General features: G+C 34.6%; 1 protein-coding gene across 1 annotated transcript in view; it reads left to right on the forward strand.

The window, feature by feature from the left end:
* LOC117329623 (putative oxidoreductase GLYR1) overlaps nt 1-9,176 on the forward strand; it is a 48,462-nt gene extending 39,286 nt beyond the window's left edge. Inside the window, exons 10-14 of the mRNA XM_033887647.1 lie at nt 978-1,088; nt 2,302-2,566; nt 3,134-3,316; nt 5,922-6,046; nt 6,587-9,176. Of these exons, the coding sequence (XP_033743538.1) occupies nt 978-1,088; nt 2,302-2,566; nt 3,134-3,316; nt 5,922-6,046; nt 6,587-6,661 (759 nt within the window). The 3' untranslated portion in view covers nt 6,662-9,176. The remainder of the gene's footprint in view (nt 1-977; nt 1,089-2,301; nt 2,567-3,133; nt 3,317-5,921; nt 6,047-6,586) is intronic.
* The last annotated feature ends 5,342 nt before the right edge of the window (nt 9,177-14,518 follow it).

Here is a 14,518-nt window from a genome sequence, read left to right on the forward strand (position 1 = left end):
AGTCTTGAATTGTAAATATTTTATACTCTAGTCTGGAGTTGTAAATAATTTATACTCTAGTCTATACTCTTGTCTGGAGTTGTAAATATTCTATAATCTAGTCTATACTCTAGTCTGGAGTTGTAAATATTTCATACTCTTGTCTGGAGTTATAAATATTCTATACTCTAGTCTGGAGTTGTAAATATTTCATACTCTAGTCTGGAGTTGTAAATATTTTATACTCTAGTCTGGAGTTGTAAATATTTCATACTCTTGTCTGGAGTTATAAATATTTTATACTCTAGTCTGGAGTTGTAAATATTTCATACTCTAGTCTGGAGTTGTAAATATTTTATACTCTAGTCTGGAGTTGTAAATATTTCATACTCTAGTCTATACTCTAGTCTGGAGTTTTGAATATTTTATAATCTAGTCTTGAGTTGTAAATATCTTATACTCTTGTCTGGGGTTGTAAATATTTTATACTCTAGTCTGAAGTTGTATATTCTATACTTAGTCTGGAGTTGTACATATCTTATACTCTAGTCTGGAGTTGTAAATATCTTATACTCTTGTCTGGGGTTGTAAATATTTTATACTCTAGTCTGAAGTTGTATATTTTATACTCTAGTCTGGAGTTTTGAATATTTTATAATCTAGTCTTGAGTTGTAAATATCTTATACTCTAGTCTGGAGTTGTAAATATTTTATACTCTAGTCTGTACTCTAGTCTGTACTCTAGTCTGTACTCTAGTCTGGAGTTGTACATATCTTATACTCTAGTCTGAAGTTGTAGATATTTTATGCTCTAGTTTCCTGAAATGGAGATTTTCCATCTTTGTTGGAATGAGTGACCTGTGTAAATTTGGTGGTCACAAGGGTGAGATGGATTTACCATTATCTACTTACTTATCTGCCCTGTTTCAGATAATCAGCCTCTTCCTCTTATTTTCCTGTATCTTTATTGATGATTTGGTATATTTGTGTATTTGCAGTGCCGAGAATTTGTAAAAGCTGGTGCATTAAAGGGAAACAACCCCGCAGAAGTTATACAAAGCTGTGATATCACATTCTCCTGTGTGGCAGACTCCACAGCTGTAAAAGATGTAAGTACAGTTTGGAAGACTTCGTTATTCTGAAGATATTGGACAGATGAAAACAGAAACTTAGGTTAACGTGATGACAATGAACCAACAGCCACACCAAGATATTTTTTAGATATGTTAAATTTCATTTCTACATATTTTATTGGAAATCAATTGGATTGAACATCAGGCTTAAGCCTATATTAAAGTTCTCTCCATAACATATTACATTTATTTCAAATATTTAGTATTAGTCAAGAATGGAAAGTATAGTAAGTACATTTGTATATACATGTATATAATATAGAAAGAGTATTTGTGAATAATATATAATGATAATCTTATGTGGTTTTTTTTCTTTTCTTTATGATATTTAAAAATCATTATTAAATATATATTAGAACTCGTTTACTACACAAGAGAGAGACATGTGTTTGATCAAAAACAGAGTTTCCGACTATAATGTCCATCTGATAACTACCAGTATTCTACTCATGTGTTGACCAAACACGCATCTTCCTACCACATATAAATTAGATTTGTTTAGACAATAGGATATTATTTATAAAATCAGTATTGGGTATACTGATATACTGTATATAAATGGGTATTTAATGTTGAACATGACTTAAAATTGTATGCATCTCCCTGAAGGGGGCTGCGATAGCTTATAGTTGGTTAGAACTGGCTACGTAAACCTCGGGTAAAAATCTGAGGTGCATGGTTGGATGCTCCCTATCTGAGTTTGTTTGTGTTTCTCGGGAAGCTGAGAAACCAGCCGGGTCTGTGCTGTCGTGGTTGTGTCGTTGGCCAAGACACTTTAATTGCTATGGATGCCATGTGAAATTGACCCTAGCAAATTGTTCACAGGGTGATAAACCCAGCAAACAAACAAATCCCTAAAATTTAAAAGAAATGTTTGTTATCCTGTTAAAAGATTTTCAAAGGGGTTATATAGGAGATTGATCATGACATAAACACTGCTTCCTGGAACAAACAATAGGATTCGGGTAAAAGGAAATCAAACTCTTTTTTTTTGTTGTGACTAATCAGCAATCTGTAAAATTACCTGAAAGAGGAGTGGAGTTGCTGCCCTTACAATGAGGACATATTTTGATACAAGTTATCTCCCATTTGACATCTATATCCATATCTATATATGTACATGTTGGAAATATGTAATCTTTATACTGTTCGGTTAAAGAAATGATATGGAATGTATTGTATCTTTCAGCTTGTCTTTGGAAACTCAGGAGTTCTGCAGGGCATTACCAAGGGAAAATGTTTTGTGGAGATGTCCACAATAGACGAAGAGACAATGCAGGATGTTGGAGAGGCAATTATGGCTCGAGGCGGCGTTTTCCTAGAGTCCCCTGTCGTCGGCAGCCGAGTCCCTGCCCTAGAGGGTCAACTCATCATCTTAGCAGCTGGGGAACGCAAATTATACGATGATTGTTTCTCATGTTTTGAAGCAATCGGAAAGAAGGCTTTATATTTGGGTTAGTGATGGCAGGAAGAATTAATTGGATTTATGTTGTTGAAGAGGTAGAAAAACAGGTTGTTAGCTTACATCAATTTAAATGTTCTGTACTTTGCTCATTATTGTGCATTAGTCTGAAAAGTAAACCAAAGTGTAAATCCATAAAAAAAAATATATAAAAAATTGTAAAAAATTCATTGTATACACAATACAGTACTAGTGTATATATTCCTACAAAAAGCACTTGCCCTATAATATGACTATCCATGCCTGTTGCACATCATTTAAGAATTTATCAAATGCAATTTCATTGTTCTGCAATGAACCAACCTCTATTTTGAGTAAATTTAATGTGTTGACCACCTTAACTTACTACAGGAAAATCATGGACTTCTGTTCAGGTCAATATGTGGTTATATAGACCTGAGTTTTGAGGTTGATCCATGTTTCTTATATCCGTATAACCACTAATTCTCTGAAATAACTAATATATAAAATTACAGCATTTAGCACTAAACAAGATGAAAAGTTAGAAAACTGGAGATACAAAATGGTATCATGTGACTAATTTTATTCTTCCATCCAGGTGCGGATGTTGGCCAGGCCACGAGGATGAAGCTCATCATTAACATGGTAATGGGGTCAGTGGTGGCGGGTCTGTCAGAAGGCATGGCGATGGCGGAGAAGGTCGGCCTGGACCAGGAGGATGTGGCCGAAGTCTTCTCTATAGGTGCTCTTTCCTGTCCCACTATCATACACAAAAGTCAGGGTAAGTATCTCCGTAGTTCTGTCATATGTCTGGGTAAACCTTCAGAGACTTCATATAGGCTGAAAACCAATGACCACTGGGTAAACCTTCAGAGACTTTATACAGGCTGAAAACCAATGACCACTGGGTAAACCTTCAGAGACTTCATATAGGCTGAAAACCAATGACCACTGGGTAAACCTTCAGACTTCATATAGGCTGAAAACTAATGACCACTGGGTAAACCTTCAGAGACTTCATATAGGCTGAAAACCAGTGGCCACTGGGTAAACCTTCAGAGACTTAATATAGGCTGAAAACTAATGACCACTGGGTAAGCCTTCAGAGACTTCATATAGGCTGAAAACTAATGACCACTGGATAAACCTTCAGAGACTTCATATAGGCTGAAAACTAATGACCACTGGGTAAGCCTTCAGAGACTTCATACAGGCTGAAAACTAATGACCACTGGGTAAACCTTCACAGACCTCATATAGGCTGAAAACTAATGACCACTGGGTAAGCATTCAGAGACTTAATATAGGCTGAAAACTAATGACCACTGGGTAAGCATTCAGAGACTTAATATAGGCTGAAAACTAATGACCACTGGGTAAGCCTTCAGAGACTTCATATAGGCTGAAAACTAATGACCACTGGATAAACCTTCAGAGACTTCATATAGGCTGAAAACTAATGACCACTGGGTAAGCCTTCAGAGACTTCATATAGGCTGAAAACTAATGACCACTGGGTAAACCTTCAGATACTTCATATAGGCTGAAAACTAATGACCACTGGGTAAACCTTCAGAGACTTTATACAGGCTGAAAACTAATGACCACTGGGTAAGCCTTCAGAGACTTCATATAGGCTGAAAACTAATGACCACTGGGTAAACCTTCAGAGACTTCATATAGGCTGAAAACTAATGACCACTGGGTAAGCCTTCAGAGACTTCATACAGGCTGAAAACTAATGACCACTGGGTAAACCTTCACAGACCTCATATAGGCTGAAAACTAATGACCACTGGGTAAGCATTCAGAGACTTAATATAGGCTGAAAACTAATGACCACTGGGTAAGCCTTCAGAGACTTCATATAGGCTGAAAACTAATGACCACTGGATAAACCTTCAGAGACTTCATATAGGCTGAAAACTAATGACCACTGGGTAAACCTTCAGATACTTCGTATAGGCTGAAAACTAATGACCACTGGGTAAACCTTCAGACTTCATATAGGCTGAAAACTAATGACCACTGGGTAAAACTAATGACCACTGGGTAAAACTAATGACCACTGGGTAAGCATTCAGAGACTTCATATAGGCTGAAAACTAATGACCACTGGGTAAAACTAATGACCACTGGGTAAGCATTCAGAGACTTCATATAGGCTGAAAACCAATGACCACTGGGTAAAACTAATGACCACTGGGTAAAACTAATGACCACTGGGTAAGCATTCAGAGACTTCATATAGACTGAAAACCAATGACCACTGGATAAACCTTCAGAGACTTCATATAGACTGAAAACCAATGACCACTGGGTAAACCTTCAGAGACCTCATATAGACTGAAAACTAATGACCACTGGGTAAACCTTCAGAGACTTCATATAGGCTGAAAACCAATGACCACTGGGTAAACCTTCAGATACTTCATATAGACTGAAAACTAATGACCACTGGGTAAACCTTCAGAGATTTCATATAGACTGAAAACTAATGACCACTGGGTAAACCTTCAGACTTCATATAGGCTGAAAACCAATGACCACTGGGTAAACCTTCAGAGACTTCATATAGGCTGAAAACTAATGACCACTGGGTAAACCTTCAGAGACTTCATATAGGCTGAAAACCAATGACCACTGGGTAAACCTTCACAGACTTCATATAGGCTGAAAACTAATGACCACTGGGTAAACCTTCAGACTTCATATAGGCTGAAAACCAATGACCACTGGGTAAACCTTCAGATACTTCATATAGGCTGAAAACTAATGACCACTGGGTAAACCTTCAGAGACTTTATACAGGCTGAAAACCAATGACCACTGGGTAAACCTTCACAGACTTCATATAGGCTGAAAACTAATGACCACTGGGTAAACCTTCAGAGACTTCATATAGGCTGAAAACTAATGACCACTGGGTAAGCCTTCAGATACATCATATAGGCTGAAAACTAATGACCACTTGGTAAGCCTTCAGATACATCATATAGGCTGAAAACCAATGACCACTGGGTAAACCTTCAGAGACTTCATACAGGCTGAAAACCAGTGGCCAGGTAGCTACAACTGGTTAGGACATCCGTCAATAGTTTGAAGGTCCCAGCTTTTATCAATTTATCTTCTATCACATTCAGAGTTTTCCTCAAGGAGGAAATTTGTGTTAAGCTGTCTAACAATGAGTGACCATGTTTCATATTTATCAGAAATATGTGTGAGATTTATTATAACTGGTCTGACATAGAGTAAAATGCGTACAAGCTAAAAGGAAGAATTCTGCTGTTTCAATAAATAAATAAATTGTCAGCTTTTAAATAAGAATGCTATTATTGTTGTAGAATCTTGCATACTATTTAACTTTTGAACTTTGACCTTGACAGCAATACTTAACCAGAAGTATGACCCCCACTTCCCTCTTGTACACCAACAAAAGGACCTTCGTCTGTCCCTGTTGCTTGGTGACAAAGTAGAACAGCCTCTGTATGTGGCCGCAGCAGCAAATGAGGTAAGTTACGGCCATTTAACTTTGGTTTCGTATGACTTAAGGTGTTATGGTACTTCAGATTGTCTGGGAGATTAAAACAATGCATATAAATGTGTCATAGAACATATTTATTGATCTGGGGACTGCTTCATAGTACCAATTATATACTACAGCTCAATTAATTTAAAATTTGTGTGTTACCTACAGTTGATGTTAAATATGGTTCAGAAGTTCTTGTATATAAGAGGCCAATAAGTAAATTTAGAGATTGATGTACTATCAAAACTAATGTTAGAGATAATTTAGAGATTAATGTAAAGTTAAAACAAATGTTGGAGATAATTTAGAGATTAATGTACTATCAAAACTAATGTTAGAGATAATTTAGAGATTAATGTAAAGTTAAAACAGATGTTGGAGATAATTTAGAGATTAATGTACTATCAAAACTAATGTTGGAGATAATTTAGAGAATGTACAATCTAAATGCTTGCATTTTGTAGAGTTGTTCATAACTATCTTAACGGAATAGTGGAATTGATGGTGTTACGTTTGTTTCAGTTGTACAAGAAAGCGAGACGACTGGGATATGGTGACAGCGACATTGCTGCCGTGTATCGGGCGGCGAGTGCATGAGATGGGACATTAATGCAATCATAAAATCTAACCACAAATCCACAGCTCGGTTGGCAGGAAATACAAGTTTGACGCGACCATTTCAGATTTGACCTCCGATGTAATTGTGGGTTGAAATTTTGTGTCGGCTTGTAAGGACATTGAGACAAATGAACAAATGAGACCCCGATATTGGACCAGTCATGAATGAGATGTGATCAAAATGTCTGAACAGATTTTTGGGATGTGAAACACTTCCATGTTGTTAATGCTACTGCAGTGTATTAGCTCACCTTTCCGTGTGAGTTTATGGGGCATGGCGTCTGTTGTTCATCTGGTAGGTTTTTATTCAAAAGCTTACCTTTTCAGAACTGCTGAACTGATTTCGTCATTTTGTCAAAATTTGACATGGAGCATCCCTATTTCAAGGGACCTCAACTTTGTATAAGGGCTTTGGGGGAGCGGTTCAGTGCCCAGTATCGCCTGTATATTTTCAAAGTGTTGGCACACAATTGTTACGTTTTGATCATTCAGTTTTTAAATAAAACAACACAATGGTGATTTGATGAAAAGGTCTTAAATCATGATAGTTGGACTGGTACTAAACACAACACAGCCTCCAATAGGCACTATGAAGTATATATACTTGTTCAGTCAATGTTAAACGTCTTATACCCATTTGATGTTTAATCCAAATACTAAATTATTATTAAATTAATCTTGTAAAACATTTTGATAATGAACAGAATTATGACAAAAGAAATTATGTCTGATTTTGTAATTTTGAAGATTCAGTTGGGTCATGTTTTTTTTTTTATATTTTGAGTATCCAGGCTGCCCTCTGATACATTGGTAGCTATATATCAAATTTATGTTTTGGTGCAGCATTAGTGATCCTGTTAAAATATAAATACTGTTTGGGACATTTCATTGTCGGATGATTTTAGTAGAATTACCATTTTTAAGGCCAAGTTTTACATCGTTTTGTGTACATCTTTTTTTATAGAACGAACCATCTTTTTTGTACAATCAAATTACACTTTTATGGTTTGTATGGTTTTTACAAAAAGTCACTCAGTTTAATTTTCCATTTTGTATACAACATGTCGTATTGCTGGTTATTTGTGATGTTGAGTGAAATAGTTTCTTAACATTTCTGTACTAGCATGAAATGACTAGCAATGCCCCAGAAGGTATATTTTGTGGTTTTAATTTGAAACATTACGATGTATTAGACAGTATTGAGACTGAAGAAAGAGATGAAAGCATTCTTCCTGATGAAGACTTTTATTTTGTATTGACAGAGATTAATGTTGGTGCTGAATTAGTTGTGTAAAGTGTCATTTTAATGCTCTGCTGATATTCAGTAAGACCTTTGTAAATTATTGAGTTGCCTCCTCTTTTACCGCTCTATATACAGATGATGGGAAACAAAGCTAACTGACATCTCGGCTGGAAGATTCTCGATTTACTGTTCATTACATTTATAAGATCTGAACCTCATAGATTTGATAACGAAGGTGGCATTGACATGTTCCAGTAGGAGATGTGTGACATGTAAACAAAACGTCCCATTATAAACGTGGAACATGAATGTAACGAATACGATGGTTTGAGAGAGGAATAATAGTTCTGTATCTGTGTGTGAAAGGATGTGTGTGGTCATTTATAACCTGTACATAAAACCACGACCTAATTACAGTATTTATCCGGCAATAAGCCCATGCTTGGTAATAAGCCCACTCATGTATATTAATAGTTCATTAAAAATGTTAAAATATTATTTTCCTCTAATGAGTCCACCCCTTAATTTGGTTAAAGTTTAATTGGGTGCCCCCTTGGCTTATTTCAGGATAAATATGGTAGATGATGATCATGTTTATATATCAAACTCTTTACTGGCTTGTACAACCACAGACCGGCCTTGTTATGTACAAAAAAAAACAAAAAAAAAAACCCTCCACTTACAAAGAATCTGAACATGAAACTGATGACTTATAGAAATGATGCCTGCAAAAAGCCCCCTCCCAAAAATTACCCATTTTCGTCAAAAGGGGAAAGCGCAAACTCAAGGATGAGTACGGTACTGAAGTCTTTCATTGTTCTAGTTCAGCTTTACTTAAATGAAACTGTTGTATCATACTGTAACATATAATAAGAAAACCATGATGGTACGGGGGAGTAATCTTACCTAACAAGGCTTGAACTCTGACCCTGGACAAGTCTGTAAACAGTAATCATGTGTAGATATATCATTTACTTATGTTCTCTAATCTTCTATACATTTTACGTTCTTAAACAATTCACATCAAGTATTCATTTTTTGTGTCGACAATTTTTAAATGTTTTGTTTTGGATGATTAATTGGTTGAATCATTGTTTTTAAACTTCATCCAGACAATGGTAGTCTTGTGTAGAATTCATTATGTTTAATGTATTGATTAGTCATGTAGTCGTATTTTTTCTTGTCTTGTAAAAGTGATTTTTGGAAGATAAACAAGGACAATAAAAACAAATACAATCTATTTTATTTTCATATCAGTTTGTACTTATTTTTTACGTGGTAACGAAACTTAAACTACCGAACAATTTATGTTCTGCCCCACTGATTTATGTGGGGGATAGAGTCGACAGGGCTGGTTGTAACCTGTGTAAACCCCATCCCATCCATCCCATCTATCCCACCCATCCCATCCCATCCATCCCATACATCCCATCCCATATATCCCATACATCCCATCCCATACATGCCATCCCATATATCTCATACATCCCATCCCATAGATCCCCTCCGACCCCATATATACGATCCCATACATCCAATCCCATCCCATATATCCCCTCCTATCCCATATATCCCATACATCCCATCCCATATATCCCATACATCCCATCCCATCCCATCTATCCCATCCAATCTAATCCCATACATCCCATCCCATATATCCCATACATCCCATCCCATCCCATCTATCCCATCCAATCTAATCCCATACATCCCATCCCATATATCCCATCCATCCAATTCCATCAGGAATCGATAACATTGATGTAGTCATTATATCTTTCTTTTGGGTTATTTGTCAAACTTTAACTTTTGATAAAATTGCAGAGTAAACATACCGTAGGAATTGTGTTACAGCTTCTAAAGTCGAGGTCTCCTTGTTATTTATAGTGAAGAGGTCAATTGAATTAATATCATTCTAGTAACTTTATTTCTTTTGATGATTTTAATCAAGTATTATGCGAAGGTCTAGTATTAATTTGGAGATAAGTTGCTGTTTCAGGATGTCAAGTTGAGCATTACTATTTATAAACGTTAAACACACTGACATCAGTGCTTTAGTGACTTTTCTTTAGGGGTTTACATCAAACTTATTACATACCAAGTAAGTCGAGAATGAACATGTCTTGGATCAGTGTCATGGTTAAGGCCATCAAATGGCACTGTAACTACATATTTACAATGGCACTGTAACTACATATTTACAATGGCACTGTAACTACATATTTACAATGGCACTGTAACAACATATTTACAATGGCACTGTAACTACATATTTACAACGGCACTGTAACTACATATTTACAATGGCACTGTAACTACATATTTACAATGGCACTGTCACTATATATTTACAATAGCTCTAACTACATATTTACAATGGCACTGTAACTACATATTTACAATAGCACTGTAACTACATATTTACAATGGCACTGTAACTACATATTTGCAATAGCACTGTAACTACATATTTACAATAGCACTGTAACTACATATTTACAATGGCACTGTAACTACATATTTACAATGGCACTGTAACTACATATTTACAATGGCACTAACTACATATTTACAATGGCACTGTAACTACATATTTACAATAGCACTGTAACTACATATTTACAATAGATCTGTAACTACATATTTACAATAGCACTGTAACTACATATTTACAATGGCACTGTAACTACATATTTACAATGGCACTGTAACTACATATTTACAATGGCACTGTAACTACATATTTACAATGGCACTGTAACTACATATTTACAAAGGCTCTGTAACTACATATTTACAATGGCACTGTAACTACATATTTACAAAGGCTCTGTAACTACATATTTACAAAGGCACTGTAACTACATATTTACAAAGGCTCTGTAACTACATATTTACAATGGCACTGTAACTACATATTTACAATAGCACTAACTACATATTTACAATAGCACTGTAACTACATATTTACAATGGCACTGTAACTACATATTTACAATGGCACTGTAACTACATATTTACGATAGCAGTGTAACTACATATTTACAATGGCACTGTAACTACATATTTACAATGACACTGTAACTACATATTTACAATAGCACTGTAACTACATATTTACAATAGCTCTGTAACTACATATTTACAATGGCACTGTAACTACATATTTACAATGGCACTGTAACTACATATTTACAAAGGCTCTGTAACTACATATTTACAAAGGCACTGTAACTACATATTTACAAAGGCTCTGTAACTACATATTTACAATGGCACTGTAACTACATATTTACAATAGCACTAACTACATATTTACAATGGCACTGTAACTACATATTTACAATGGCACTGTAACTACATATTTACAATGGCACTGTAACTACATATTTACAAAGGCTCTGTAACTACATATTTACAATGGCACTGTAACTACATATTTACAAAGGCTCTGTAACTACATATTTACAAAGGCACTGTAACTACATATTTACAAAGGCTCTGTAACTACATATTTACAATGGCACTGTAACTACATATTTACAATAGCACTAACTACATATTTACAATAGCACTGTAACTACATATTTACAATGGCACTGTAACTACATATTTACAATGGCACTGTAACTACATATTTACGATAGCAGTGTAACTACATATTTACAATGGCACTGTAACTACATATTTACAATGACACTGTAACTACATATTTACAATAGCACTGTAACTACATATTTACAATAGCTCTGTAACTACATATTTACAATGGCACTGTAACTACATATTTACAATGGCACTGTAACTACATATTTACAAAGGCTCTGTAACTACATATTTACAAAGGCACTGTAACTACATATTTACAAAGGCTCTGTAACTACATATTTACAATGGCACTGTAACTACATATTTACAATAGCACTAACTACATATTTACAATAGCACTGTAACTACATATTTACAATGGCACTGTAACTACATATTTACAATGGCACTGTAACTACATATTTACGATAGCAGTGTAACTACATATTTACAATGGCACTGTAACTACATATTTACAATGGCACTGTAACTACATATTTACAATGGCACTGTCCCTACTTATTTACAATGGCACTATAACTAAATATTTACAATGGCACTGTAACTACATATTTACAATGGCACTGTAACTACATATTTACAATGGCACTGTAACTACATATTTACAATGGCACTGTAACTACATATTTACAATGGCACTGTAACTACATATTTGCAATAGCACTGTAACTACATATTTACAATAGCACTGTAACTACATATTTACAATAGCACTGTAACTACATATTTACAATGGCACTGTAACTACATATTTACAATAGCACTGTAACTACATATTAACAATAGCACTGTAACTACATATTTACAATGGCACTGTAACTACATATTTACAATAGCACTGTAACTACATATTTACAATAGCTCTGTAACTACATATTTACAATAGCACTGTAACTACATATTTACAATAGCACTGTAACTACATATTTACAATAGCACTGTAACTACATATTTACAATGGCACTGTAACTACATATTTACAATAGCAGTGTAACTACATATTTACAATGGCACTGTAACTACATATTTACAATGACACTGTAACTACATATTTACAATAGCACTGTAACTACATATTTACAATGGCACTGTAACTACATATTTACAATAGCTCTGTAACTACATATTTACAATGGCACTGTAACTACATATTTACAATAGCTCTGTAACTACATATTTACAATGGCACTGTAACTACATATTTACAACAGCACTAACTACATATTTACAATAGCACTGTAACTACATATTTACAACGGCACTGTAACTACATATTTACAACGGCACTGTAACTACATATTTACAACGGCACTGTAACTACATATTTACAATAGCACTGTAACTACATATTTACAATAGCACTGTAACTACATATTTACAATAGCACTGTAACTACATATTTACAATAGCACTAACTACATATTTACAATGGCACTGTAACTACATATTTACAACGGCACTGTAACTACATATTTACAACGGCACTGTAACTACATATTTACAACGGCGCTGTAACTACATATTTACAACGGCGCTGTAACTACATATTTACAACGGCGCTGTAACTAAATATTTACAACGGCGCTGTAACTACATATTTACAACGGCGCTGTAACTACATATTTACAACGGCGCTGTAACTACATATTTACAACGGCACTGTAACTACATATTTACAACGGCACTGTAACTACATATTTACAACGGCACTGTAACTACATATTTACAAAGGCACTGTAACTACATATTTACAATAGCAAAAATATTGTTTTGTAGATTTTTTTTCTTGCCTGCTACAAATTGTCATGAAAGCAAGATTGGTCCCCGTGGTCTATTGTGCCATTTCGAATTTCGATTTTTGATCAGAAAAATAAAATGGCCGACAGGCAGCCATCTTTGATTTTGAAAATTGAAGTTTGGTATCACTGTTTTTTTTAAAAGAACTTAGGGATACTCCTCAAACATCATCTGTAGGTTCCTCTTGCTCCCTGGTTGTGCCATTTGGACTTTGGATTTTTGATCAGAAAAACAAAAAGATCAGTCTGACATAGAGCCAATAAAGTACATTCAATGGTGGATGTCAAGATCCCTTTGTGATCTCTTGTATTAATTTACTTAGACTGATCTTATATTTGATAGTGATAATCAGCTTTAAATCATCATTACAAATTGTATTGGAAGCAGGTGAGTTTATACATGCCCATTGGGCCTCTTGTTTTTTTAGCAAGAAAGCTAGGACAGGAGTATGCTTAAATTAAGGACTACAAAATTAAATTTGTTTAAATGAATAATCTTAGCATACTCTATTATTTGAAAGAAGTAATCAGATCAACTTTAAAAAAATTGCCTTAATAGCAGGTGAGTGATACAGGCTCGTTGGGCCTCTTGTTTTTCACTTCATAAGTAGGTCTCTTTATAAATTAATTTTTTTTTACAAAGACAATTTCATTTCAAATTTATATTTAAAAAAAAAATCATTTTAATTTTTCTTTGCTGTAGCACTAGGAGGCCTTTTGATTAACTAATTAAAACTCTTAACAAATATTGAGTCAATTTCATCTGTATTATTTTTTAATCAGATTAAATTATTTTTTTCATTACTCTGCATTAATGACAATTTCCATAATTGAACTTTTACAGTTGATGATATCAATTTAGATTTAAATTAGTTATTTTTCTTTTAGATAAGCCTTTTTTTTTTTCAATTTTCTAATTGTCTGATGAAATTGATACAACTTGAAATGTAGTAAATATTTCAGTACAATGTAACCAAAGTTGAAATTTCCTTTTTAGGGCCCCTTGAAGATACCAGTGCACTTTAGTTATCACTCTGTCTGTCTGTCTGTCTATCTCTGTCTATCTGCATGCCTGCCACAAATTTTACTCCTGGCTATAACTTTGGTATTTATTGACCGATTCACATGAAACTTGGTTAAGATGTTCAGTTCACAAAAATGCACACTCAGCTAAAAAGTCAAGAT

Source organism: Pecten maximus, chromosome 6, assembly GCF_902652985.1.
Source record: "Pecten maximus chromosome 6, xPecMax1.1, whole genome shotgun sequence".
Taxonomy (NCBI): Eukaryota; Metazoa; Mollusca; class Bivalvia; order Pectinida; family Pectinidae; genus Pecten; species Pecten maximus.